Here is a 24,418-nt window from a genome sequence, read left to right as displayed (position 1 = left end):
ATTTATCCATCGGCAGTAACTTCTACGCGAGTTACTGATCTGTTTGCTGCTCTGGCCATTCTGAGTATGAAAATTTTATATGGCTTTTTATTTTAAAGAGTTGCTAAGCACTGCAACTGATATTTTATGTGTTGAAAGCAGGGAGCAAAGTTGGGTGTTCCAAAACTAAGTCAGTTAATTATTTAATACCTGCCTATTCTGTTCTTGGAATTAAGAATACTATAAAGCACTGACAGACTCCAACCCTTAATCTAGTAAACTGTTCAGCAGTGACATTACAATTGCTCTAATAACTTCAGTAATGCTTATGATACCTCAGTGCTATTAGCATGGGATGAAATGTGTCCTGCTTAATCAGCAGATGGAACAGGGAAAAATGCTGTTTTGAAGTGGCTCTGTAGCTTCCCTGATCCTGGAGGGAGTTCTGCAATGACAAACTGGAAACCCCATGTGGATACAAGAGCAGGGTTAACTTTTTCAGTTAACCCTAGATTTGAATTAATTTTCAGTTTCCCTTGTATTCTTTCAGAGCTCTTAAACATGTATTAAATAGGTTGTAGTCATAAGCTCACAAAATGTTAAATTGCCAGTAAATGGTGAATGAATAGTTGAGGTTGGTAATAAACCTTAATAAAATCAATTATAAGATTAAAATCCCATTTTTATGCTTTCATACAAGCAGGGGCCTGCAGAGGGGCTAGGCTAGAGAGGGCAACTTGTAGTGTATGTAACACTCATGGATGCATCAGAACCCTCTTTTCATCTGGGTTTTCAATTTTGCCTTTGCTTTTTGCGAACATCGGATGAATGTATCAAAAAATGTTTTGCACTGTAACTCTGGCAGAAGGATGAATATGTCATCTTTCCCTCGTATTAGCAGATTTTACAGCCCTGTCCAAGGTACAGAATGGAAAGAAAAAAGGGTTCAGCCCTTATGATTCAGCAGGGAAATAAACCCCTGGGGTTCCAAAGGTGATGGGCTCCACCTTTCAGGTCTTTCTCTTTTGGACAGATGCTTTGGGCCACCTGAGCCCTCACTACCTGTAAGCACTGGCTGCATAAGGCAACTGAGGGACCTTGTAACTCCCAGTTCCAGTCTGAGATGAACAAATTCACCTTCCCAGAGGAAAAGTCTAGCAAAATGGGAATGACAAAGCAATTCAGCTTCAAGACTGGGGAGTTCTGGCAACCCTCCAGCCCCCATCAGAATTTGTACACAGCCAGCACATTTGGGGGGGTACCCACAAAGACAAAACCGGACTCTCTCGACTGACAAGAGATCAGGGAGACAAACCAAAGTGTAGCCAACCATCTTCAGGCGCATTTCGTAGTAAAAACGTAGCCTCGCCTTCCGTGGCTTTCCCGGGAAATGAGGGGCGCCGGAAGCGCCTCTGACGTGTCCTGCACAGGCAGTGAGCGCTCGTTTCCTTGAGTCATTTCCTCGTTCCTGCTGTCCCTGGCAGGCGGCCCGGGGTGTCAGCACACGCTGTGTCCCCAAAGGCACGGCTGCACCAGGGCCCCCGCTGCCCGTGCTCCGGGACTGCTGCACTGAGGAAGTAACACTTTGTGCCTCCGCACGTTTTAAGCTACCATTTTCACCGTTTCTCATCTTAGTTACGAACTCTCAGCTGTGAAATGCTGAGTTTTGATGAACTAAACGTGCCACTGTACTCTGTGTTTGAGGAAAGCAAATACCACAGACTTCTGACATTTGCTTAGGATTTTGAAAAGGTGCATACGAGAGCAAGGCAGGAGTTTTGGACAGCAGAGCTAGATAGGAATGCCTCTTCCTTCTGCTGGGATTAGAGGGAAAATATACCCATAGAACAAAGTTTTACGAAGTTCCAATCAGCAGTGTAATTACTGAAATAGCTTCCTTTGTGGAAGGAATGCTGTAAACAGCTTTGCAAAAAAACCCTTCAAACCAACTTCATTGTGAAAGACTGAAAATTTTTCAGTGCATATTCTAAAATGTGGAATTTAATTAATTATAATAATTTTTAAAAGAGTCAAGAAAAGGAGGGGGGACAGTCAGACTCCAGGATGATTTCTAACTATACTATAAGCCCACCATTGGTTGTATATGCAGAAGATGGAGTCAAAAACAAATGAAAGAAATCTTGTAAAAGCATAAGATTTTTTCAAAACTTTTTCAAGTTTTTTTCATTACAGGATTTAAAAGCACTCTGGCATTTTTTAATTATGAAGATCAGCTCTAACAGTTTAAAAAATGGGACTTCCTAGAGTACTCCTACTCCAGTTAAGCCAGCAGAGGGAATTTGGCTAAAACTGAGCTACCTTCAAATTAATTGTTAACCCCCAAATTTCCCTGCGGAGCCAAGTTTAACTTTCCAGATCCACTCTGGAAGATCCAAAGAGAAAAAGTTTCTGCTCCTTCTACTGAAATATGTCTGAGATCAATCTCCTAAATTGCCTCCCACAGCACAGCCTGAATGCCAGAGCACAGCCAGCCTGGCTTAGTGCTCTGCTGGGTGGTATAAACAGGCCCTGATGAGAGAAAAATGTATGGAATGAATTTGCAACATTTTTTGCTTTTTTCATTCAAGGCGAGATGCCTCTGAAAGCTGGGCAAATCCTGAAATGCCAAAAATCCTCCCGCTTCCCCGAATATCTGCTTTATTAACGCACATTTCTACAGACACACTTCTACGTCTTCAGACCTTAAAGCCTCACTTCTATAATCAAATCAAAATCAAAATACTGATTTTGAATAGCTCAAAATTAGTTTGCCACTAATTTATAATGCATCTTCCTCACAGACCTAATGGATAGGTTATTTAATTTTGTGTATTTTACTGTTGCTTGTGCTGGAAAATTAGTCTTTTAAAGTGTCACTTCCAGCACACAGATTACAGAGCTGGACAGAGCACTCTGTGTAGCACCCAGACCTCCCCAGCGAGCTGTTTGAAGCAGCACTGCATTGAGCTGTGCTGCTCTGAATGCTTTTTAGTTCAGATCTTTCAGCACGGCTAAGATCGATGCAAGTGTATGAAAACCTACACCATCTTTAAACAGTCTCAGCTTGCTCTGAAAGCATCAAAAATATTTTCTTAAAACACTGAACTGCAGCACACCCTCGTAAGGCAGCGCTTTCTGCTGCCACGGGCACAGGCTCAGCTCTGTGCTGCAGCATCCGTAGCGGCTTCCTCAGGAGTGAGTCAGTCAGAGTGCTGATGGCACGGTGGTCACACCACCGGATTTCTGTGCAGTTCCTTCTAAACCTGTTGCTTTTCACACTGTGGTCAGCAGGCTGCAGGACAAAGGGAGGAGGAAGTCTGTAAGCAGCAGCCACTGCAGTCTCATCAGTGAAAGCTGCTGGAGAGTGCTCCGTTATGCCTCAATGTGTATGATATGAATGCTTTTTTCCCCCTTAAAATGGAGGGAATTTGATGTAACTCTTAGAATGGCACATAAAGAGGCTCCGCTTTATGGAAATGATTAAAAATGAGGGGAAATGGTGATTCTGCCTCAATTTAAAATAAACCTTGAAGCTCATTTTACAAGAGTCAGGATCTCGTTTTAAAAGTCCACAACAGGAAGAGGATGGAAACCTCTAAACCTGAAGCTGCTGGATTGATTTGTACGAGCAGCCTTTCACTAGCCCAGAGTGGCAGGGCTTTTGTCCAGCCTGACCAGCATGCAGGCCTGAAGAGTCACCACTCCACGTGTCAAGGACACTTGTATCTGACACTTGCTTTCAGGCACAGCAACCCTTGAAGGCACACCAAGAACTGCAGGGGCTGCGAGCACCTCACACGGCACTGGAGACAAAGCCCAGAGGACAGCTAAGTGCTAAGAACACGTGGCACCTGCTCCCAACAGGAATGCCCCCGCCCCACCGGCTGGAAAAACGCTCTGTGAGCCATCCCTTGTTTGGTTACAAAGGGGACGTGAGGGTGTAGTGTTTTTTAGGAAAATTAAGAGCAGGAGCAAAGCTGCAGCTTAGATATTAATAGCTGATACAGACAAAGCCTATGGAGTGTGGTAAATGAGTATAATATTATTAGAAGATTCCAAATTCCAAACTGCAGACTCAGGCTCCCAAGCTGGGAGGAGACGATGCTGTGTAAGACAACGACCACTGAGCAATGATCATGAAGATCCCAAACTTTAACGTTATTATGGGTACTATTATTATTGTATAGGCAAAACTGCCCAGGAACTTCAGTGTTCACAGTCCCTCACTGGAGGCACCCAGCTCAGGCTGCAGTGCTTCCCTAAAGGAATCCATCCTTCAGGGTTTGTGGAAACCTCATGTCCAACACTGTTATGCTGCCTGGCATGTGTAAGTTCTGTACAGGTTTGTAAGGTGTCTAGTATTCCTACAGACAAGGCATGGGGAAGAGGGCGTGTGTGGAGAAGGAAAAAAGGTTCAAAAGCCCAGGGACAATGTTACGTCTTTGTGAGTAAAAGACCAAAGGAAAGGTGGCAAGGTGCCATAGATTTTTTTTATGCTTTGGTTTTAAAACAGTCAAATACTGAAGGCTCCAAAATATAACTGGTTTAAATGCAAAACTGTGGCTTTTATTTCCAAACATACAATAAATAGGTCCACCACAACTAGCCTCTAACTTCATTTTACATGGAAGGATTTTAAAATTAGTTTGTGCATATTTAAAAATTAAACTTCCCTTTGCACATAATTCCAAACATAACCGAACTGCATTACACACCAGCTCATGGTCTTGGCACTGTGACACAAGCAACCAATTAGAAACAGAGCTCTGTAGCCAGGACTTGAACAAAAATTGCATTTCGAATTGTTGATAAAAGATCTACCAACAATTTAATATTTTTCTGCAGTATACAAAAAACTTTAGTATGTAAATGTTGAAAAGCAAGTTGTCTTCTCTTCTGTTTCTGTAGAGACTGCAAGGTAAGTGGATTTATTAAGTGTTCACTATTTGCTATATGATACAATTTTCATACCAAAATATCTTTACTGCATAGTAACATTCCATATTTTCAAATGCTAAAAGAGATTAGATGCAGTCTTTTTATTTTATCCCTCATCACTGAATTTAAAGACATTTTTAACCGCATCTCTGTTTCATCACAGTGCAGAAGGCCCTTAATATTTCAAGGATTTATTCAGTCATATTTTTAATACAAAAGTAGAGGCTGAGGAAAAGCCAGAGTAGTCTATACACAATGCACAATCTGTGTACATTCTGAAGCTGTACCTCTTCAAGAACTAGTTATACACTCTTCAAACAAATCCCTTTATCCAGCAATTCAAAATACTTTAGATCAGAAGTTTTATATTAGAATCAATACAATATATGCATATAAATACATTTATACCCTTCGGTTGCTAAACAACCCAGATGGCTGCGAGGATGACCTGAAATGGTTCTCCGTTGGCCTGGGATACCAAATTATGTCGGCAGCTAACTGTTAACCAAGAGAGTCACAGTAAGTAATGGATATCTCTGCACAAGGTAGGTGTGCCACAGCATCAGTTAAGACTAGAAATACCAGGTGACATCCTGGCCCCTTCAACAGGGCAGGATTTCAACTTTTGTGAGATGCAACACACAGGCAACATTTTTTCCCTCTGCCGACGCTCCGTTCATAAAAAGTCTCAGCAGAACAAAAACCCAAAAAATACAACAAACCAAAGCAAAGGTTTTAAAACTGCAAGTTTCCAAGACAGGTGCTGCAGCTTTCAAGAACAAAGTAAAAGTTTTATAATTAAAAAACAAGGAAAAAAAAATAACAAAACCCAAACCAAAAAGCAATGTGCAAGTGTGAAACTCAGAAGACGATAGCAGGGATCGATTTACACCTCGGTTCAGGCTGAAACACGGAACCCAAAATGCCTTATGGAAAAACAGTTCTCACTGCAAATCTCATCTCCAGCTGAGGAGGGTGTTTGTGTATCTGTATAAAAACACCCCTGCTCCACCCAAGACAGCCTGGGCAGCAGCTCGAGGGTTCCAAAGCCCAGGTGGTCCTAGCCCCTGGGAGGGACAGAGCCACCTGCACCGACTCCCCACAGCCCCAGAGGTGCTCCAGGGGCTGTCCCAGCAGTGGGCACTGCTGCAGCAAGAAGTGTTCTCAGTGTGGCTTCTGAAAGGACGCAGAAATGTTGGCTCTCTGAGTATCCTCCAAAGGTGCTAGAGGTTTTAAGTTTGAAGCGTTTCTTCCCACAATGCCAGGTATACAAATGTGTATCTTTTTAAATAATATTGCACATAAAAATCATCTTAAAATTTGTAGTGAAAGCAGGGTTGAAGGACAGTGTTTTCCAAAAGAGAATAAAAAGCTACCTGTACATAGTAAGTTTTAATTTAAAGAACGCCAAGATTATTCAAAATCTAAGCACATAATACTGACAGAAAAACGTTAAATTGCACAATCTACATATAAATTAATTTGTAAATACTTAAAAGTTTTTAAACATTGAATAACCTCGATTTCACAAATCAGCTAGGTCACTGTCAAAGGATCAACTTACTGAGTTAGAAGTACTTTCCCCCAGAAAAAAACAGAAACAAAAAGATTTGCAGTCTCAGATGAAGCATTGGAAAGTTAAAGCATTTCAGCTCAGAGGTAGTGCTAAACACATCCAACTAGAAGTCCATTATATTTGAACTATGATGAAATAACGTAGTAAAATGTAGAAAGACTATAAAATTTACAAAAATAAATAGTTCTGAATGCTTTAGAAAATGCAAGAGACTTTGTTGGTACGTGTCTTGATCTGCTTTTCTGACCAAAAGAAAGCAAAGCGTGTCTCATTTTTAAAATATACCCATCTCTAGTAACGTGTCTGCAATCCACACAATCTAACTCTGCAACTTGACAGATGCCAGCTTGGCATAGACTCTGATATTAAAAATAAAGTGGAGGCTTTGTAAAAGATCACCTCATATGAAATTTGCTTTGCATGTAAATTCTTCTGTCAAATTAAAAATTGCACATAAAAAAGTTTATTGAAAGAGGCATGAGGGGTGATGAGGGTTATGTGCCCATTGTTCCACATACACCCTGGAAGGAAAATGATGATTGCACAGTTCTGATAAATAAATTTTTTTTAAAAAAATCTGCCACTTTTTTGGTTTATAAGTTTTGGAATTATTTAGAAAATCATACTATGGACAAATTATTATTTAGTTTGCTTTTTAAAGAATTCTTTACAACTTTTCCAGTGGCTTTTATCCTGAAACCAAATGAAAGTGGCAGTTTAAAAGTATCTTTGGGTAAAACAAGTATCAGGATCCAACCAGAATTTCCATGATGTGGTCCAACTCACTCAGATCTGTTCTACATATCTGAATGTTGTTTGCTGAAGAAGAATTACAAGATGGAAAGGTTTTCAATGGTTCTTCTGTAGCAAGAGATGGTGATCTGGGTGGCATTAGTGGAGGGCAACAGAAGTCTGAATCATACATTGAAGTGTCAATATCTTCAAAAATGTCATCTATTGCCAAATCCTTCAAGTAACTGGTTGAATTTGAAATCTCAAAGGAACCAAACACGCATTCAGCTCCCTTCAAATCCTGTCTATCATCTTCTAGTTTCAGACCAGTATTTTCTGGAAACTTTGGCTGGTCATCTCCAGTAGGAACCAGACAAGTAGGTGGGCTGATATCTTCTACAAAGTCTAAATCCTTCAGAATAGATGAAATAGCAGATGACATGTCATCGTCTGAAACGATCAGCAGGCTGTTTTCAATGGGGTCTTCCACAGACCGCAGCTCACAACAGTGAGACTCTTGCTGACCAATACCAGAAGGCAACTGAAGGGCAATCCCAGGTGACTCCATCCCTGTGTAGCTGTGAGAAGCAGGAGCAATGCCAGGGCAGATATTCACTGGCTGCTGGTTACTCTCTTGCCTCATCTCCTCCTGGATCTGCCGCACGGTGTTGGCGATGAGGACAGAGCGGTGCAGGTTCGGCTCCACCAGCATTTTGTACGTCTGTAACTTGGTGAGGCACATGTTGAGCACCAGCTGCCTCTTGAGTGGGTATGGCAGACTTCGACTGGAATCAAAGGCACTCGAGAGACCAGCCATGTTCTCCTCATAGTCACTCAGCTTGCGCTTTAGGCCTCTCCCCAACATGAACCTGGAAGACAGAAATTATGAATAACCCCGGGCAGGCCCAAGAGACAATTCTGAAAAGCTTGTAGTGTACGACGTATTGGTTAACTTAAGACTTTTGATGTCACAGAACATCAAGAGACGGAATGAAATCCTACGCAGTACTACTTCCATTGACAAGATACACTTTCCAGCTATATTGTTTAATGGCAACTTTTTTTCCTAAACAGAAGACACGGAAGAAATACACTAACTCTTTTTTTAAAAAGCTACGTACTTCTAAGTATATCTGACTGTCCACATGAAATAAAATAGATGCTTATATTAAGGATCAAACAACTATACAGAATATTTAATCACTTCCATTTTAACATTCATTCTTGGGTACATCAGGTAAGATTTCAAAGCTAGTTTACAACACCCATTTCGATCTCATTAAGGCATTCTAATGTCTTGCCCAGTGTCCCTGAGAACTCTCTATAGGAATGATTTTTCTCCTTTTTCTTTGGTGACCCAAAATTGTTTTATAGCAAGACCAACAGCAGGGCCTCCCATGGGATCCTTATATCCATTCCACAGCTTGGTAGTTTGGTTAAATGATAGGAGGAAATCTGGCTGGGCCACTGAGCTCACAGAAACACAATCACTGCTCGTGGCTGCTGGTTCACAACCTGCTACTGACCTAAGTAGCCTAAGCCATCAACTTCATACTAAGAACATCCGGCAGGAAGCTAACAAACAGCATTTTAAAGGTGACCAATTTTGGTAAACAGCTAGGAAAAAAAAATATAGAATTTAGTTGCGTTCATTCTGCTTTGTGTGCTCTTGCACTGAAATACAGTAGGTCTAGAACAATGTAGTACAAAAACTGTACACACACACACATCTAAAATGTAAGTGATCCAAACAGATACCTGCTTGGATACTTTGCAATTACCATCCCAAGTGTGAACTGTTTTACTAGGGACAACAAGCCCAATGCAATCACTCATATAAACTCAGAAAAGGAGTATACTGTGCCCAGAAACACTGCTAAAATCTCAGTTACACACATTCTAAAGTGTCTGTGAATACAGACACCTCAGTCCCAAACAACTAAAAAAAATTAAGCAATCATAAATTAGACACCAGTGGCAGATTACGGCAGATCCTTCACACACAATGATCCAGACCCTGCGTGCTGCCGAGGGCCTCCCAACTTCCTTTTCATGTGAGCACTGGATACTGCCAGCAATAGCTCAGCTGATGGCCGCAGCTGCCAGCTGCTAGCCTGTTGCTAGACTTTTGGGGACAAGGAGAAGGCAGCAGGATAAAGCCTCTTTTACTTTCAGGATTTCTCCAGATTTGCAGGAAGCACGGCAGGACTCCATGGCCACATCCATCTGCCCAGACAAGGCTGTTGGAGAACTCAGCTACTCTGGAGGAACAGAAAGCAAGCAAGCAGTGCATCCTCCTCAGCAAGACACACAAGAGAAAACAGACAGCAGCTACAGGAGTTTAACTGTCAGACTTCTCAATTGTACGCACTTTTTTTTTTGAAGGACATATCTGGATGAAATTCAACTTGTCCTATGACTGCATTTTTACTTAGGAGGGAGTAGTCTGGCCTATCATCAGTTCACTAACATAGTCACTCTTGAAACAGCAACAAAGTTTAATTACTTGCAATTTTACCAGTGCTGCAATTTCTTAACTTTGGAACTCTGTTTTTCTCCAAAGTTTTCTGCTAAACTGCCACAGCACCAGCTGAATCTCTTTAAAAACCAGGTGTCTGGATGTGGTGTGCCTGTTCACCTGGGTCATCTTCCCACACTGATCACCTATTGCTCTCCCTCTCCAGCACCCCACTAACAGCCAGTACCGAGCACTCCATTACAACAAAATCAGAACAAATCTGGATACAAACTTCAGGAACAAAATATAATAATGAAGTATTCTGGGGAGGCAGTGTCTGTGTCAGGCATCCTCAGTCAAACTACTGAAAATACTGTCAATAACTGATAATTTTTGACACAATCTATGGAAAATCACAATTATGCAGGACAAGTAGACTGTTGCTAAATATACCAACTCTCATCATGAAGACAAGCATTTATGCAAATCATAAAAGACTCACAAAATTGTGAACTCTCCATTTTAAGTAGCATTTAAATGTTGTGTACTACCTAAGGCATTACCTCATAGCATCACTATAAGAACAAAAATTATGCATCAAAAAGGCTATTCCTTCACTAAGCACCATCATTCCCATGTACTGCCCACTAGTGGGGTTTTTCTGTTTGTTTTGTTTTTATTTTTTTTTCTCTCAATTAATTAAACAGACCAAAATTTACACCCATAAGGGAATGAAGTTATGACCACGCAGGAAACAGCAATTCTGACATTTCATACATTCAGAATGTTTGACTTTGATAGTTTACTGCTTTTAGTATTTTTTTGAAATGTACATTTACACTTTGTTAGGCACACAGGACATACTATTCTTATCTCTTTGAATTATATAAATAACATTAATTCCTAACATCTCAAAAATGTGCTAGTATTTAAATTCTGTAAGCAAGCAGACTATGATATGCAAGGATGTATAATTTCACAGGAACAACTTAAAATGACATGTTTTACTTTTCAATTCAAACAGTAGTCTAGATAGACTAAATACTTCATGCTCATATAGGCAGACACCCTTCTTTTCATTCCTTAAATTTCCTTCATAAAATTTGTCCCAGAGCATTTAAGAAATATGTAACAATGCTCCAGCATGATAGCGCTTGACTATAAAAATGAAGTGCAAGAAACACTATTTGCTCCAACTTCAAAATGTTTCTACTTAATGTACTCCCCACTCTCAAGATGTTTTTTAAGATACACAAACACAGTACTACCTTACATTTTAGAAACTCTAGCTAAATTTGATTTTTTTTTCCTAACAGGAAGGATCCCTAACTCTTCCTCCAGGAGCTAGATGACTTCAAAGGTTACACAAAAATTTGGAAAAGGCTAATAAAAACCAGAGTACCATTGGTACAGGGGATTTAAAAATTACTAGTGTCATGGTTGCTACAGGAGACATTAAATTTCAGTTCTTGTCAAACACACTCAGCTGCTGACCTACAAAAGACACAAAGCCCCTTTGTTACCAGCTAATCTACATTTTATCAGGCGTTTTGCTTTACTTTCTAACACAAGAATTTCTGACGGGATCAGATCCTTAACAAACTATGGTGTATTTTCTGAGTAGCTTGTTCTTCTGTAGTGCTGCGTATCGACATCTCACCCCAAACCCAAAATTCAGTCAGATGCTCTCTTTCGCAGCATTACTTTGCAGCAGAAGATGCTGATGGCATTATTTAATTATGCAATGCTTACTCTAATTTTTGGTAGCAGGGCAAACAAGCAGCTGTGCACACACGAACCCCCAGAGCCCAGACGAGGAGCAGTGTCAGCCCTTCCATCAGCTGACACGAGGGCACAGCCAGCTCAGAGGAGCACAATCTGGGCACACTAAAGCACAATCAATCTCCAGAAACTGCACTCTCCTTATTCCAACCTAATTCCAGGAACCTACTCAGATCTCAAAAAATTGGATCAAGTAGCAGGATTTTGGGATGTGCCAATCTGATAACTCCATAATTTGTAAGTAAATAAACTGAATAAAAATTGAAGTTTATGCCAACTTCAAATGTGAGGTCTGTACATAGCTGTTCAATTAAAAAAGGAGCAAGCTCTAAGTCACCCTCTTCTTGAACTTGAAAAAGTTCCACAACAAATTTTTTTTTTCGTTCAGATGACCTATTTTAGAATCTTTTGTCATGAAAAAAACAGGAACAATGAGGAACAACACATCTCAATTTTTTTTTCTGGCATTTTCTCATTCTCTCTCATTATAGTAATGCAAACTGAGCCATAGGCTGTTTATGGCACAATGCTTTTTAAATTAATTTTTCAGATATAGAGAAAAGAAAGCAAAGTGAACTCAGTATTTGGGAGTACCAAACTCTCTATTCACATGACTGAACTACAGTGGAGTCTACAGAGAAATTATGCCCTGACAGCATGTTCCTCAGTTCCTTCCAGTCCTCCATGGAGGACATTGCATAGCAACTCCTCCCTGCTAAGATGGGAAGAAGCATCCAAGCACTGTAATCCTACACCATACCAGGGTTTGAAAAAACTTGGGAGGGAAGAGGCACATCCCTGGTTGGCAAATCCACACAATACCAAACAAACAGGCCTGGTCAGGGTGCAGCTACTCAGAAGAAACATTCCAGGCTACCAAGAAAAATTCACATTGCAACGTGTTGAGGACAATACAGGGCCCGTGCCACCATTTCAGCTCCATCTGTCACAGGGTCTGACAGTGCAGCTGTCACTGACACATGGTTGGGAAGTACAGCTGGGAACACTCTCAAGGAATAATGCAACATGTGAAAACCCTCAATTACTTCTATCTGGGCAAACTACTACTTAAAAACTTTTTTGGAAGATGAGGGAGAAGAACTGAAGAGCAAAGTTAAACAATGTTTAGAACTCAGGACCTCACAGAGCTTTAATTTTCAGCAGAGAAGAGCTTCACAAATAATGAGTGTATCAAACACAACTGCCATGGTTAGTATTGTCTGAACATGAACTTTCCATGCACAAAACAAGCACTGTAATCAACTACACAACAGTTATTTATTTACCATTAAATATGTTTAAATAGCAAGATAATCAATAAAGTACTTGGCCTTCACTATGCAGGTAAATATAATTTAATTCATAGTGGTTCCTTTTGGCTTTTCTTTTTAGAATATTATTGAATTCAGACTTGCTCGATCCTTTCTGTACAGCCACATTGTTGCATTTTTCAGTCCACGACTGTCTCAAAGTGAAATATTACTTTTTCTTACAGGACAAAAATACCAGCTTTGCAGATGTGTAAGCATCTCATGAGTGAAAGCTGCCTGTCCAGTTTGCAGTAATGCAACTTACGTATTAAAATCAAAATTAGAGACTCCTTGCTATTGTAATTTGGGCAATTCCCTTGCAAAGTCTCCTTTGTCTCACAACTGTAGAAACCATGTAAGAGTAAAGACAGACAGAAGTCTCTCTGGGCTGTAGACTTGTGCTAGTGACTGACCAAAGATGGCTGATAAGCTGGTGTCCTGCCCTCCCCTCTCTTCCACGGACACATCTCACAAGCACACATCTATCTGCAGGAAGTGCAAAGGAAGACAAACATCCCACAGTTACGGCTGTTTCCCAGAATTATTTGATGTATGCTGCACACTATTTCTGATTATAATGCTTCCCCTACCTGACACACATTTTAGCTTAGGCAACACAACTTCATGAATAGTTTTAATTAAGTGCTGGACTGGCTATTGGCTTATATTTCACGTAGAAGAAAGTGCACAAGAAAATGGAAAGGCTGAAGGTGCAGTTAACAGACACAGCACAAATCCCCTCCTCCCATCCGGGCTTAGGGCTGATCACTTGGACATGCCTTACATAACACCATAAGCTGTCAGACCACACAGAACAGTGCCTCTGATCTGGGGTCCCCAGCAAGCGCTGGAGATCCCCACACAGCATCTCAGCTGTTACCAAAAGCAAGTGAGGGAAGGACTAAATGCTTTAGGAAACACCAAAGTAAAAAGCCATTTGGACCTGAAGACACTTTCAAATATACAAAAATGTGTTTAAGTCCATTGGCACCCCACCCCCCCTCTCAGCCCTGCCCCAGTTTAGCCAAGATGAGTAACTGCTGGAGAAGGCACAAGTGACTAAAAGTGTGCATACAGGGAGGAGAGCAGTCCTACAGGCTTACTCCCATACCTAAACTCCTATGCAACAACTTCTTCACAGGAGTCAGAAATCACCAGAAAACAGCAGGTCAAAGAAAGGAGACTTAATGTCAACTTTTTAGTCAACAAATCTTGACCTATAACACACCCAAGTCTGGTACAAAGTAACTGGAACACAGAACCAAGATATGCTACTGTTCAGACTCAAGAAACCCCAACAAAAACAACAAACAAACCCAAAACCAAAAACAGACACACACACCCCAATCCTGAAAACAAAACAGAGAAAGAATCCCACACCTAAGGATTTCCCCACATTTTGAAAGAAAGATTAGCCTGAATAGCATTCATTAGGTATAGGAAAGGAACAAGAGGAAGACTGAGTTTAGCAGAGAATTGTTCTGGAATTAATAACCTTCCCAGTGTAATTCACTATGTGTGGAAGTAGAGAATAAAACTGCATCATACACAAATATTGTAGGAGCTGAAATGATGTTTAGGAAGCACTTGGAAGTTTTACCTTGATTTAGAAGTTAGTTTGAAACCCCCCACAACACCCTGCTTATGTTATGTCTAACTGGATCTGGAAAATTCCTGCACTTAAGGACATCTTTCTAAGTTCCTTACTCCCATTTCATTTCACAAAGCACTGATAAGAGCTTTCCTTTACAAACTATGGCAGCTAAGTTTCAGAGCATGACATTTCACTCTGGAGAAGGAACTCCTCTGTTAGGATCTGTACCTTCCACAGCTAAAACAAATAGATCCAGGCTGTTCCCAAGAGTAAATGAACCACATTCTTAGCAGCTGATATCTAACGCTAGAGTATAAGGGAGAGCTGCTGAGGCAGCTCCAGTGTTCCAGTGCTCAGTAGAGAAACTTTCATGCTTAAAAAACCCCAAACTAAACCACTATCACTCTTGTCTGTCACTTGTGTATCTCATTCCACATTTACTAACAAAGCTCACATATATATTTTCATGACAATGTGTTTAGCAAAGTTTTTTCCAGGAATTTTGGGTGGATTTTTTTTTTTTAGTGGAACAAGGGCCTGGAATAATTTAAACTAAGGATCAATAGTAGCTGGCAAAAGCTAATACATGATCAAGAGTTACTAAACCTAGAAACTCCCATAGTAAAACAAAACTATAATTAAATGAGAATATAAAGCACTCATAAAGGAAACAACAAGAACCAAACCACCACGGTTCCACCAAAGCATCTCACTGGAGAGACAAAGGATCAGCAGATCTGCAAATGCAATGACACACCTCTTCACAGCTTGTTCTAGTCAACTGACCAGTTCTCAATCCATTTTCCTTACCCTGCTTGCTTCAAATAGAGATACTGGATGCATTCACCTACATAACACTGACACGTGTTTTAAGAGTTACAGTGATCTAAAAGATCCACTAATAAAGGAACTTATAGCTTATTAAATATTAGAAACTGGCACGCCCATACTTTAACAGAAAAAAATGGACCATTAACAGTAAAAGCAAACAAGAAAAAAAGCTCTTCTCCTGATAGAGGACTGTGCATTTATTCTTTCAGTTACCAAATCAGAAATCACTGAATTTTCTCTTGTAGCACACAACTTTACTTCAGTATCCCAAGGGCCACCTTCTCACACGACAAGATTGTAACACTCAATTTTAGCAGCTGAACAGTGAATTTCACTGTAAGATTTAAGCCTCAGTTAACCAATTTCCAAGAAAAATGGGATCTTACAGCAATATGCTTTGTTGCATTGTAATAATTCCCCCTTATAAAAAATGGTAATGGAAATTCAGAATGCTCAAGCCAAAGAGTTTATACTATCCAGTAAGTCTAAGCACCTCACTTTATATTACATATCCCGTTTTTAAAAGACATATCTCAGTTTACCATTCTAATCCACAAATAACATCTGCAGCCCGTTATCAGAACGTGCCCTATGCCCAAAAGATACAATTTCATAAAAACATACAAGTACTTACCCTTAGAAAACAGAAAGGAGTCCAGGCAGGAAGATTCTGGATTTTGCATAAAGCGTGGTCATCCAAGAGTCTTAAACTATCCCAGAGGCCAAGCCATCCACCGAGGTAGGATGAGGCGACTTAAGAGGAAAAACAAAACCAAACCAGAGTATTGAATTACGATGTGGTGGTTTTTATTTTTTTAAACCAGAAGTATTAAGCAGACAATTCAATACAACTTTTTAAATCATTTGTGCTAAATTCTATTAAAACAGATAAACATGGGTAAAACCCCCTAAAGTTCATGAATACACTGAAATAAGAGGACTGAACAGTTTCACCTGGGAACACATAAAATGAGGAAATTATCTTTCATAAATTACAGAATGCTGATCCTCTAACTTTTAGGCTTTAGGATAAGGATTTGCACTGGTATTTCTTCAGGTTATCAAACACTAATTTACAATTGTATTCATCTCCAAAATCACAAAATTAGGAGAGAGAATACAATGCACTGTGAAGAACTACATTTCAGAATTATCTCCTAACACTTACAGGCTGCAAAAGCAGTTAAGATTTTAATTTAATTTCCCAACATTCCTCTATTTCAGCATATACAAAACCAGCATGAGAAGATATGTGACAAGGTGTCCTATGATTGTGTCTAATATTCCGTGTGGCACCATTTCCATCAAAACCCTAATATAATCATGGATTAACTCAAGGCATTGGAAACTGGGAAATATGAAAAGGCTGAAGTGACAGTAAACTATGCACTAGGCTAGGAGATGTGGAGGGAATTGCATGATCCATGCTCTTGAGGTCTCACCTCCACCTGGAGAATCAAATAGTTGTGAATTCCAAGAATTAAAGCCCTTGCAGGGGCTAACAGCCTGCAGCCAGGATTGGATGTGACATGCCTGTTTGTGCACATCACACACACAAGACGCCTGACCCAGCTATGGCAAACTGCCTCACAAATGCACCACAGGAGCAAGGATCAGTACTATCCAGATAAACACAGTCCTTCATGATCAAAAATCAAGAGTTCATACATTATTTCACGAATCTTAAAATAATACATAGTGAAAGGCAGTCTTACATTCAGACAGACGGGCAAGTAAACGCCTACAGTGCATCTTACATAGCAACTCATAGCCTGATGCTACCAAAGGGCTCCTCCGCTTACAGAAGCTTGGAACTGTAAAGATGCAGCAAAACAGCAGTAAAATGCCCGTGACCTAAGCAAGCCAAACCTAACCCACAGCAACAAACACATTAACATCTCCCTCCTCCTCCTTCTCCTAAAAGATGACTTCTTTCCCAGTATAAGGAAATCCATGCTATCTGTAAATAATAATAATTTTTAAAAAGCCCCAAACAAAGAGACAAACGAAGATTCATAACCTATTTGCTCTGAAACAGCGGACTTCAGATGGTCACTATTGAGGTTCATTAAAGTGTACTGGCTAGGTCACAGACAGAGGTGTGCAGTCACTGCATTTTCTATTCACTGAATATAAAAACACATGTTTTAGAATTTTAGGGTTTTTTTAACACTAAAACAACTTCACAAAGCTAACAAGCATACTAAAATGTTGAGAAGTTTTAGATTTTAGCACCTTAGTTAAGAAACCCCAAACCCAACAAAATTAGAACCACTGGATAAAAAAATAGTACTGTTACTTGTATTTTAGAAGTCCAATATTTTGCTAGAAGGAGATCAAGTCAAGAAGTTTTCAAATTTAATTTCTTTACTATATACTTCAAAGGATTCCTGCAGAAGTAACTGTGGAAGTTGTGACTTTTGCCCTGTATGATTTCACACTGGGATGAGTGTCAGGAAGAAGTACAGAGGTAAGGTTATTAGGTTTAGTTTTTACAATCTGTTAGGAAAAAAAAAAGACAACTATAGAAGACACAGAGTAGCTGTACATCACTATGAATTTTATGTCTAGTGGATTACTTTTTGTTTCTTCATAAATGCACCCCATTTAGGACCTGTTTAGGGGTAACTTTAGAATTTTGAGATTACAGCATCATTTCAATGTTAATGGTATTTCCCCCATTGCAGCTAAATGCCTGAACGACAGAATTTTAGCCACATCAAAAATAAAGTGGAAAATTACTGCGTAACGCTCCTACCCATGCTTTTAGAAACTAGCATTCCAACACAGTTTGAAAAATTCCAGGCCTAACTAGGGCAGAAATTATTAACTGTACCTATCTGCGAGCTTAATCTGCAATATGCATAAAAGAGACCAATTTTATGCTCCTCCACTCCTATCCACCTGCTGGTAGCCCAGACTAACGCGCATTTACTGAGCCAAACAAAACCTGCTGTTAAAAATGTAACTGCAGCATATACATAAGTCGCAACTACCAAGGGGCAGCGATCAGGAGCGCCAGGATGGAAACGCTGGGATTCAGGGAAAGCCCTTTCCTGCCGCCCTCCCGCAGCCGCTCCCACGGCTCCTGCCACCATTTGGCCTTTGTGGAAGGAGTGTCGGTGCTTCCTGCCGGCGTCCCGCCTCCCCCCCCCCCTCACAGCGGCCGTGGGCAGCGGTAACCAGAGACAACCTTGGGCTTCCCGAGCTGCGAAAAGTTACACTCCTCCCCCTTCCTCCGCCCGGCTCGCTCAGACGCCGGCCGGGCTAATTATAACTGCGCGAACAACTTCCACCGCCGGCCGCGCTCCGGGCGCTCCCCCCGCGCCCAGCCCAGCTCCCCGGGGCCGCCGTGCCCGCACCCCGGCCTCGCTGTGCCCCCCGCACCCAGCTCAGCTTCCCGGGACCGCCGTCCCTCCGCACCGCGCCGCGCAACCCCGGGGCCCGCCGTCCGCTCCACCTGTCCCTGCTGTCCCCTCCTCTCCCACCGCACCACCGGGTGGCCCCCCACCCCTCACCGGCAGAGCCCCCCCCCGCCCCGTCGGGGCTCCCGCCGCGCCCGCCTTGGCCTCTCGCCGTGCCCGGCCGTCACCCCGCGCCCGCCGCTGCCCTCCCCCTGCCCCCGGTTCTCAGCCCCGCGCCCTCCCGCCGCCTCCCGGCGTCTTCCGACCGGCGCCCCACCTGGGAGCAGAGGAACCCCCGTTCCTTCGCAGCCGGCCGAGCTCCCTCCCTTCGGCGGGGCTGGGACTCCGGCCGGGAGGAGGCGGAGGCAGCGCCACCCCCGCCGGGCCCCGGCAGCCTCCGCTCCGCCCTTCCCTCCGCCCGCGGCTCCCGCGGCGGGGCGCGCGGGGGCGCTGCGTGCGGCGCGCGCGCCAGCTGCCCGCCCTCCCATTGGCCGGCGGCCCTTTCAACCTGCCCGGCAACCATTTTCTGACTGGCGGGCGAGCCGGGGGGGCGGGGCTACGGCCGGCCCCGCGGTGCCGCCCAATGGGAGAGCCGGGAGCGCCGGGGGGGCGGGGCCGCGCGCCGGCCTGGCCCAATGGGGACACGGGCGCCGCCGAGTCCCGCGGCCCCCGGTGCGGCGCTGCGGGGCTGGCCCCGCCCGTGCTGGCGGCGGTGCCGGAGCGGCCGGGCCGGGCTGGGCTGCGCTCGGCACCGCACTGCTCCGCACTGCTCCGCCCGCTGCCGCCGCCGCCGCCGCCGCTGCTGCTGCTCCTGCTGCTGCTGCCGCCGCCGCCGCCGCCGTCGCCGTCGCCGTCGCCGTCGCCGCCGCCGCCGCCGCCGCCGCACCTTGCACCTTGAAACCTCCGCGGAGCCACTGGCCAGCTCGGACCCAAGCCCAGAACCACCACCCCCCGCCTTTTTTTTTTTTTTTTTTTGTATAAGCTCGCAGTCCGTCTGTGACCAAAACTACCAAATTTCAGTAAAAGGCACGCCCAGGGCCTCCACAGAGCAGCGTTCTTACAACGCCCGGTGCCAGGGCTGTTGGGAAACGAGGCGCGCACGTCTCCCGACCAGCCCTAGAGCTACGTCAAACATTGCACAATTCTACCATGAATATTCACTTGATTTTTTTTTTTTTTTTCCAAAGATGAAGTGGTTTTAGCCATGCTCAAACCTCGTATTTGCTTTTCACGGGGATTTGCGTAATCAAGTTACATTGGCACGAGTGTTTGTACAAACCAGATTTCAAAATCTGACATTGAAGTATTTGCAAAGATTGATTTTGAGGTTTTGTGGAACCCTGCCATGGGTTGGTTACCTGATGCATCCCCAAAAAGCTGCTTGATCTAAACCTGTCTCTGAAAGAGCCAATCTCTAGGACAGTAAAACCAAACAAAACTCAAGGACATTTGCACATAGGTTCCTACACTGAAGGCGAGCACAGACCAAGTTCACACACAAGGTTCCATGTGAATTTCATAAATACTACGGAAACATTTGCAATTGTCTGGTGGAGATACACTACAACTTCGATGAAAGGTCAGATGCTTTTTGTGATTATTCAGCAAAGGAATAAACCCTCAGGTCCAACAGATTTTTTTAAACCCTCAGGTCCAACAGATTTTAACCCTTGTGTCTCCTGATGGGCACTTCTGAAGGGGTAGGAGTGTCCAAGGCCTGACCCAAATGCAGGGGTGAAGGGAGTGAGACAGAAAGCCAGAGCTGACCCCTGCGGGTCCCTCACTGAGGGCAAAGGGATCGTCTCTCCAGGCCACATCTCTCCTGCAGCGTGGTGCCCCCCATTCCTCAGCCACAGCTGTGCTCTGACCTCACTGCTGGGGGTCACAGAGCACAGAAGGGGAGTGTGTGCTGCCGTGAGAAGCACTAATGAATCCTTTTTGACACGCTGCCGGAGCTGTGTCACCTCCCCAAATGGCTGAGGGGTGACACCCCGACCCTCATGGTCCATCTGCTGCACCAAGTCTAAGTGCAGGACTAGTGTCAGCACTGAGGAGGAGGAGTGGACCAAACATCTCCCCCATACCCCTTCCCTTCCCACCACACCCTGTGGCTTCAGTGGAGGAGTAACTCTGAGATGTTCAGGATTCTTCTGTCTGCTAAAGTCAGCCAGACAACCAGGAGTATTGCACCAGGACCGACCCCTGCCATATGCTTGGGATTATCTCCAAGGAATAGACACAGGATAGGCGTACAAAGGTAGCTGGTGCAGAAGGGACAGATCTGGAATCATTATGTCTAATACGGAATATAAAGGGGTAGTTTAACTAGTAGTACCACCAAGGTGTCCTCATAGCTTGAGCAAAGACTAGGCTTTGCAGACTTGACTCCTGCTGGCCAAAAGTCTGTGACCTCTGGGCAGCCCTGCAGCACAAGTACAGTCCTGGACAATTCTCCCTCTCTACAGCTCAAGGCAATCCTTGAGGCTCTGGTACAGCCATTGTCCTCCAGTCCAGCAGACCTCCCAGAAAGACACCAACACTGGTCATCCTGCTCTCCTCACTCTCTCTTAAGTGATTAACCTAAGGTGGTCAGCTGGTCTGTAACCAATTTTTGTTCTGTGCAATAGAAAAGGGTGAATGTGCCTTCTATAGCAGGTGTTTCTAGAAAGGTCAGTTGTTTTAAGCATGCTCTGACAAAAGCTACAGAAGAAAAGAACCTGGAGTTATTTAAATGCATGCATCAGAACTTTGGATTCATGGCTTAACGCTTGAAGAAGTTAATAGAAATGACAACAAATTTGGTGATTATTTGCAAAGGGTTTGGTCACTTTTTTGCCTGTGTTAACAGTGGGATTCACATAAAAGGACTGGAACCTTGTTTAGCTTGGCAATAGTTAATGTCTCATGTTCTAGAGGAACCATGCTTGTCTCACATGGTGAAGAATTCAGGGGGCTGAGTGAGCTCACATGTAAGGTCTTTCTTGAGAAAAAAATTCCTTTAAAAGGCCCTTATGTTCTCAAATCAGGTCATGTTCTAGGAGTCTAATGCTCTCCCATTTTGACTTGAACTAAGTTTGAGGCAAAAAGAGGATTGCATATGATTTTTTAATGATTTAAACATGCCCTTTCAGTATGACTATACTCACTGCAGCAGGCCAGGATGCCATTCTCACGAGCAGCATATTTGATTTTACAGCGAATTTCACATAAACCAGGAAAAAATACAACCCCCAAGCCAATCAAGGTGTCTATATAACTAATCTGAAAGGAACGCCGGAGGTTTGCTACTCTTCTTACCTTCATACTAGGCATCTGTTGAAAAACACGGTTCCAGGAACACAGGAACTAGTGAAGACTGCTTTCCTATGGATTTATGCCTGTGATTAATTACCTCTGCATCCAAGGTAGGAGCTCTAATTGAAGCTGGTCTCATGCCTGGAAACTTAGGTCTCTCCCTTATCAGGATTACTGGATATCAGTACAGAAGGCTGTTTTCTTCTGATATCTCCACACTTACAAAAATTCTAAAAATGTAGTGACTCTGAGATCTGCCAGATTTGATTGAAATGAATTAGCTGTTCTAAAGCTGAATGGCAGAATGATCCTGTATTGCCATACTTCCATAGGGAAGTGAGAAAGGCACAGCACGCTGCACTAAAGCCTGGTTAGTTTTACAACCTCTGTTTGGTGGTAAAGCCTATGCTTACTCAAGTTTTTTAGAAAAAGCCATGACACAAGATGGTTATTACAAAACCTAACAACACCTTGTTGAATATTTCTCAGAGTAGGAAATCAGCCATTGTTCTCTTTTGTCAAAAGAACCACAATTTACAAGTAAAAGCACTTTCACTCTATACCTTTCGAACAAAGCAGAGACACAAAAGCAAACGATGGTACTGAGCTTCAATGTGAACAATTAACCATTCAACAACTTTGTCTTAAACTTCAGTCAGCTCACTGGACACAAAATAATCCCAACACCCAGTACTTTTCATATCTAGCCTTTTTCTCAGTAATGATTTTAAACACAGAGAAGTTAATTTGTTACAAGTACTATGGTTTTTTTCCTTTAAGTATTAAACTCCTTTGGTTTTTGTGTTTGTTTCTTATCAACATACCTGCTCTTCCCTTTGGAAGTCCTGTTTTATAAGCTTCCACAACACCAGGCTGAAGTTGCATTACTTTTTCTTGATTTCCTCTCCAAATCTTGTCTGTAAATGGAACATGAAAAACAGTATATGCAGTTCCTTTGCTACAGCATTTTACTACTGCAGTACATACTTGAACTTCCCACAAGCTCCTAGGGGACTTCCAAATACAGCACATGTGGGGATACAATTTCTGTTCAATTCTGGTTTTGCAAGAAGTCATGTAATCACCTGTATCTTCAATTACTCTTCCCTAAAAAGATGACAGTTGAAATTACTCAGGTGTTTCCCTGGCAATGCAAAATGGCCTCTAGCATTAGGTTTTCCTGCTGACATGTTTGCCATGCATGAACATCTACCACAATAATTCTTCAGGTCATAAAGCACTCATTTTGGGGGAATGTTGGTCAAGCAAATGAATAATTGTTGGGTTTTTTTTAAGGAAGAGCTACCATACAAACTTATGAAAATCATGTCAGGTAATGAAATTTTAGTATTTTTCACTAGATTTTTTTTTTTTCAAAAAGGCACTACAAACATCTAAAATAAGCCCCTTTCCTGACAAATTATTAAATGGAATTTCACCTCTCCATGAAAATTCCTTGGAAAAAAGTAGGAAAACATATCTTAACTGTCAGCTTTGCAAGACACACCAAAAGAAGTTCAGACAATCCTTGCAAAAGCTTGTGTTTGATAAACCAGATTAACAAAACCATGTGTGTTTCCAAAATGTTTATTTCATTTCTTTGAAACTTGGTGGCTTTGTACTCTTGGTACTAGTCACAGAGCATGAAATCACTCATTTAAGAACTGATGAGCAAGCAAAATTTGTCATCATCAGTCATGTTTTTTTTGCATGTGGGACTATACATCCTAGGTCTGAGACACGAGCATACTTTCAGCTTGAATAGAAGTAATTTTTGAAAGCATTTTTATTTGTCTTATCATAGATGTCAGAAAACAAATGTGTTGGGTTTTTTTCATTCTAGCTTTTGACAGTTTGTTTACTTATAAGGGAATATGGAATAAGTTGCAGGACTGTAAAGCATTCATACAAATCAATATTTTGAGACACAAAAAATCCATAATGGTTAGGTAATTACAATGTTAAACTATACTCTCAGTCAATTTACAATAATGCCTTTTAAAATGCTTACTAAAGCAGCCCAGACATATCCGAGACTTCAAAAAAAGTCTAAGGACAGCTTTGAAAACAGGTAATTCCTGGTGAGTCTGCAGGCTCAGCTCATGTGTGAATCCCTAACCTGCTCCAGGACTGAAACCCTTCACTGCTGCACCTCCAAGGCAGCCTGGTCAGGAAAGGTGCTTTTTCATTCAAAGACCTGATTCTCTCTTCATTGACCAAATTTGTCCTTTAGGCAAATATAGCTACGTTTGTAGAGACAGGTGATGTCTTTTGCTAGGCAAACTCCCAGAGCTGCAGCAGAGAGAGGGGGTTAAAAGACGCCAACAAGCACCACACAGAGAAGCAATACGCAGACAAGCCATTGTTGTGGCAGCCTGGATCCTTGCACTTCTTGCCTTTGCTGAATGCTCGAGCTGCAGGAACTCTGATTTTCTGGCAAGGAAAAAGGAGAAATAAAGCCACAGGCACAGAGGCAGAAGGAAACAGATACTCAATGTTACCTGCAAAGGAAGCAGATTG

General features: G+C 42.5%; 1 protein-coding gene across 6 annotated transcripts; it reads right to left on the bottom strand.

The window, feature by feature from the left end:
• Nucleotides 1-4,516: 4,516 nt before the first annotated feature.
• On the bottom strand, nucleotides 4,517-18,998 carry LOC116445515 (SERTA domain-containing protein 2-like). Of its 6 annotated transcripts, none has more exons than XM_032112164.1 (5): nucleotides 18,882-18,998; nucleotides 17,500-17,699; nucleotides 16,916-17,326; nucleotides 15,835-15,953; nucleotides 4,517-8,094 (listed from the first exon to the last, which is right to left on the bottom strand). In XM_032112164.1, the coding sequence occupies exon 5, from the start codon at nucleotides 8,088-8,090 to the stop codon at nucleotides 7,239-7,241; it is 852 nt and encodes a 283-aa protein (XP_031968055.1). In that variant the 5' UTR covers nucleotides 8,091-8,094; nucleotides 15,835-15,953; nucleotides 16,916-17,326; nucleotides 17,500-17,699; nucleotides 18,882-18,998; the 3' UTR covers nucleotides 4,517-7,238. The 6 variants fall into 6 exon arrangements, with proteins under 6 accessions (XP_031968055.1, XP_031968056.1, XP_031968059.1 ...); XM_032112165.1 differs by lacking the exon at nucleotides 18,882-18,998 and having other exon boundaries at nucleotides 16,916-17,014; nucleotides 17,221-17,326; nucleotides 17,500-18,566; XM_032112168.1 differs by lacking the exon at nucleotides 17,500-17,699 and having other exon boundaries at nucleotides 16,916-17,014.
• Nucleotides 18,999-24,418: the final 5,420 nt, after the last annotated feature.

Source organism: Corvus moneduloides, chromosome 6, assembly GCF_009650955.1.
Source record: "Corvus moneduloides isolate bCorMon1 chromosome 6, bCorMon1.pri, whole genome shotgun sequence".
In the NCBI taxonomy this organism is placed as follows: domain Eukaryota; kingdom Metazoa; phylum Chordata; class Aves; order Passeriformes; family Corvidae; genus Corvus; species Corvus moneduloides.
This window is presented reverse-complemented; position numbering and strand designations above follow the sequence as displayed.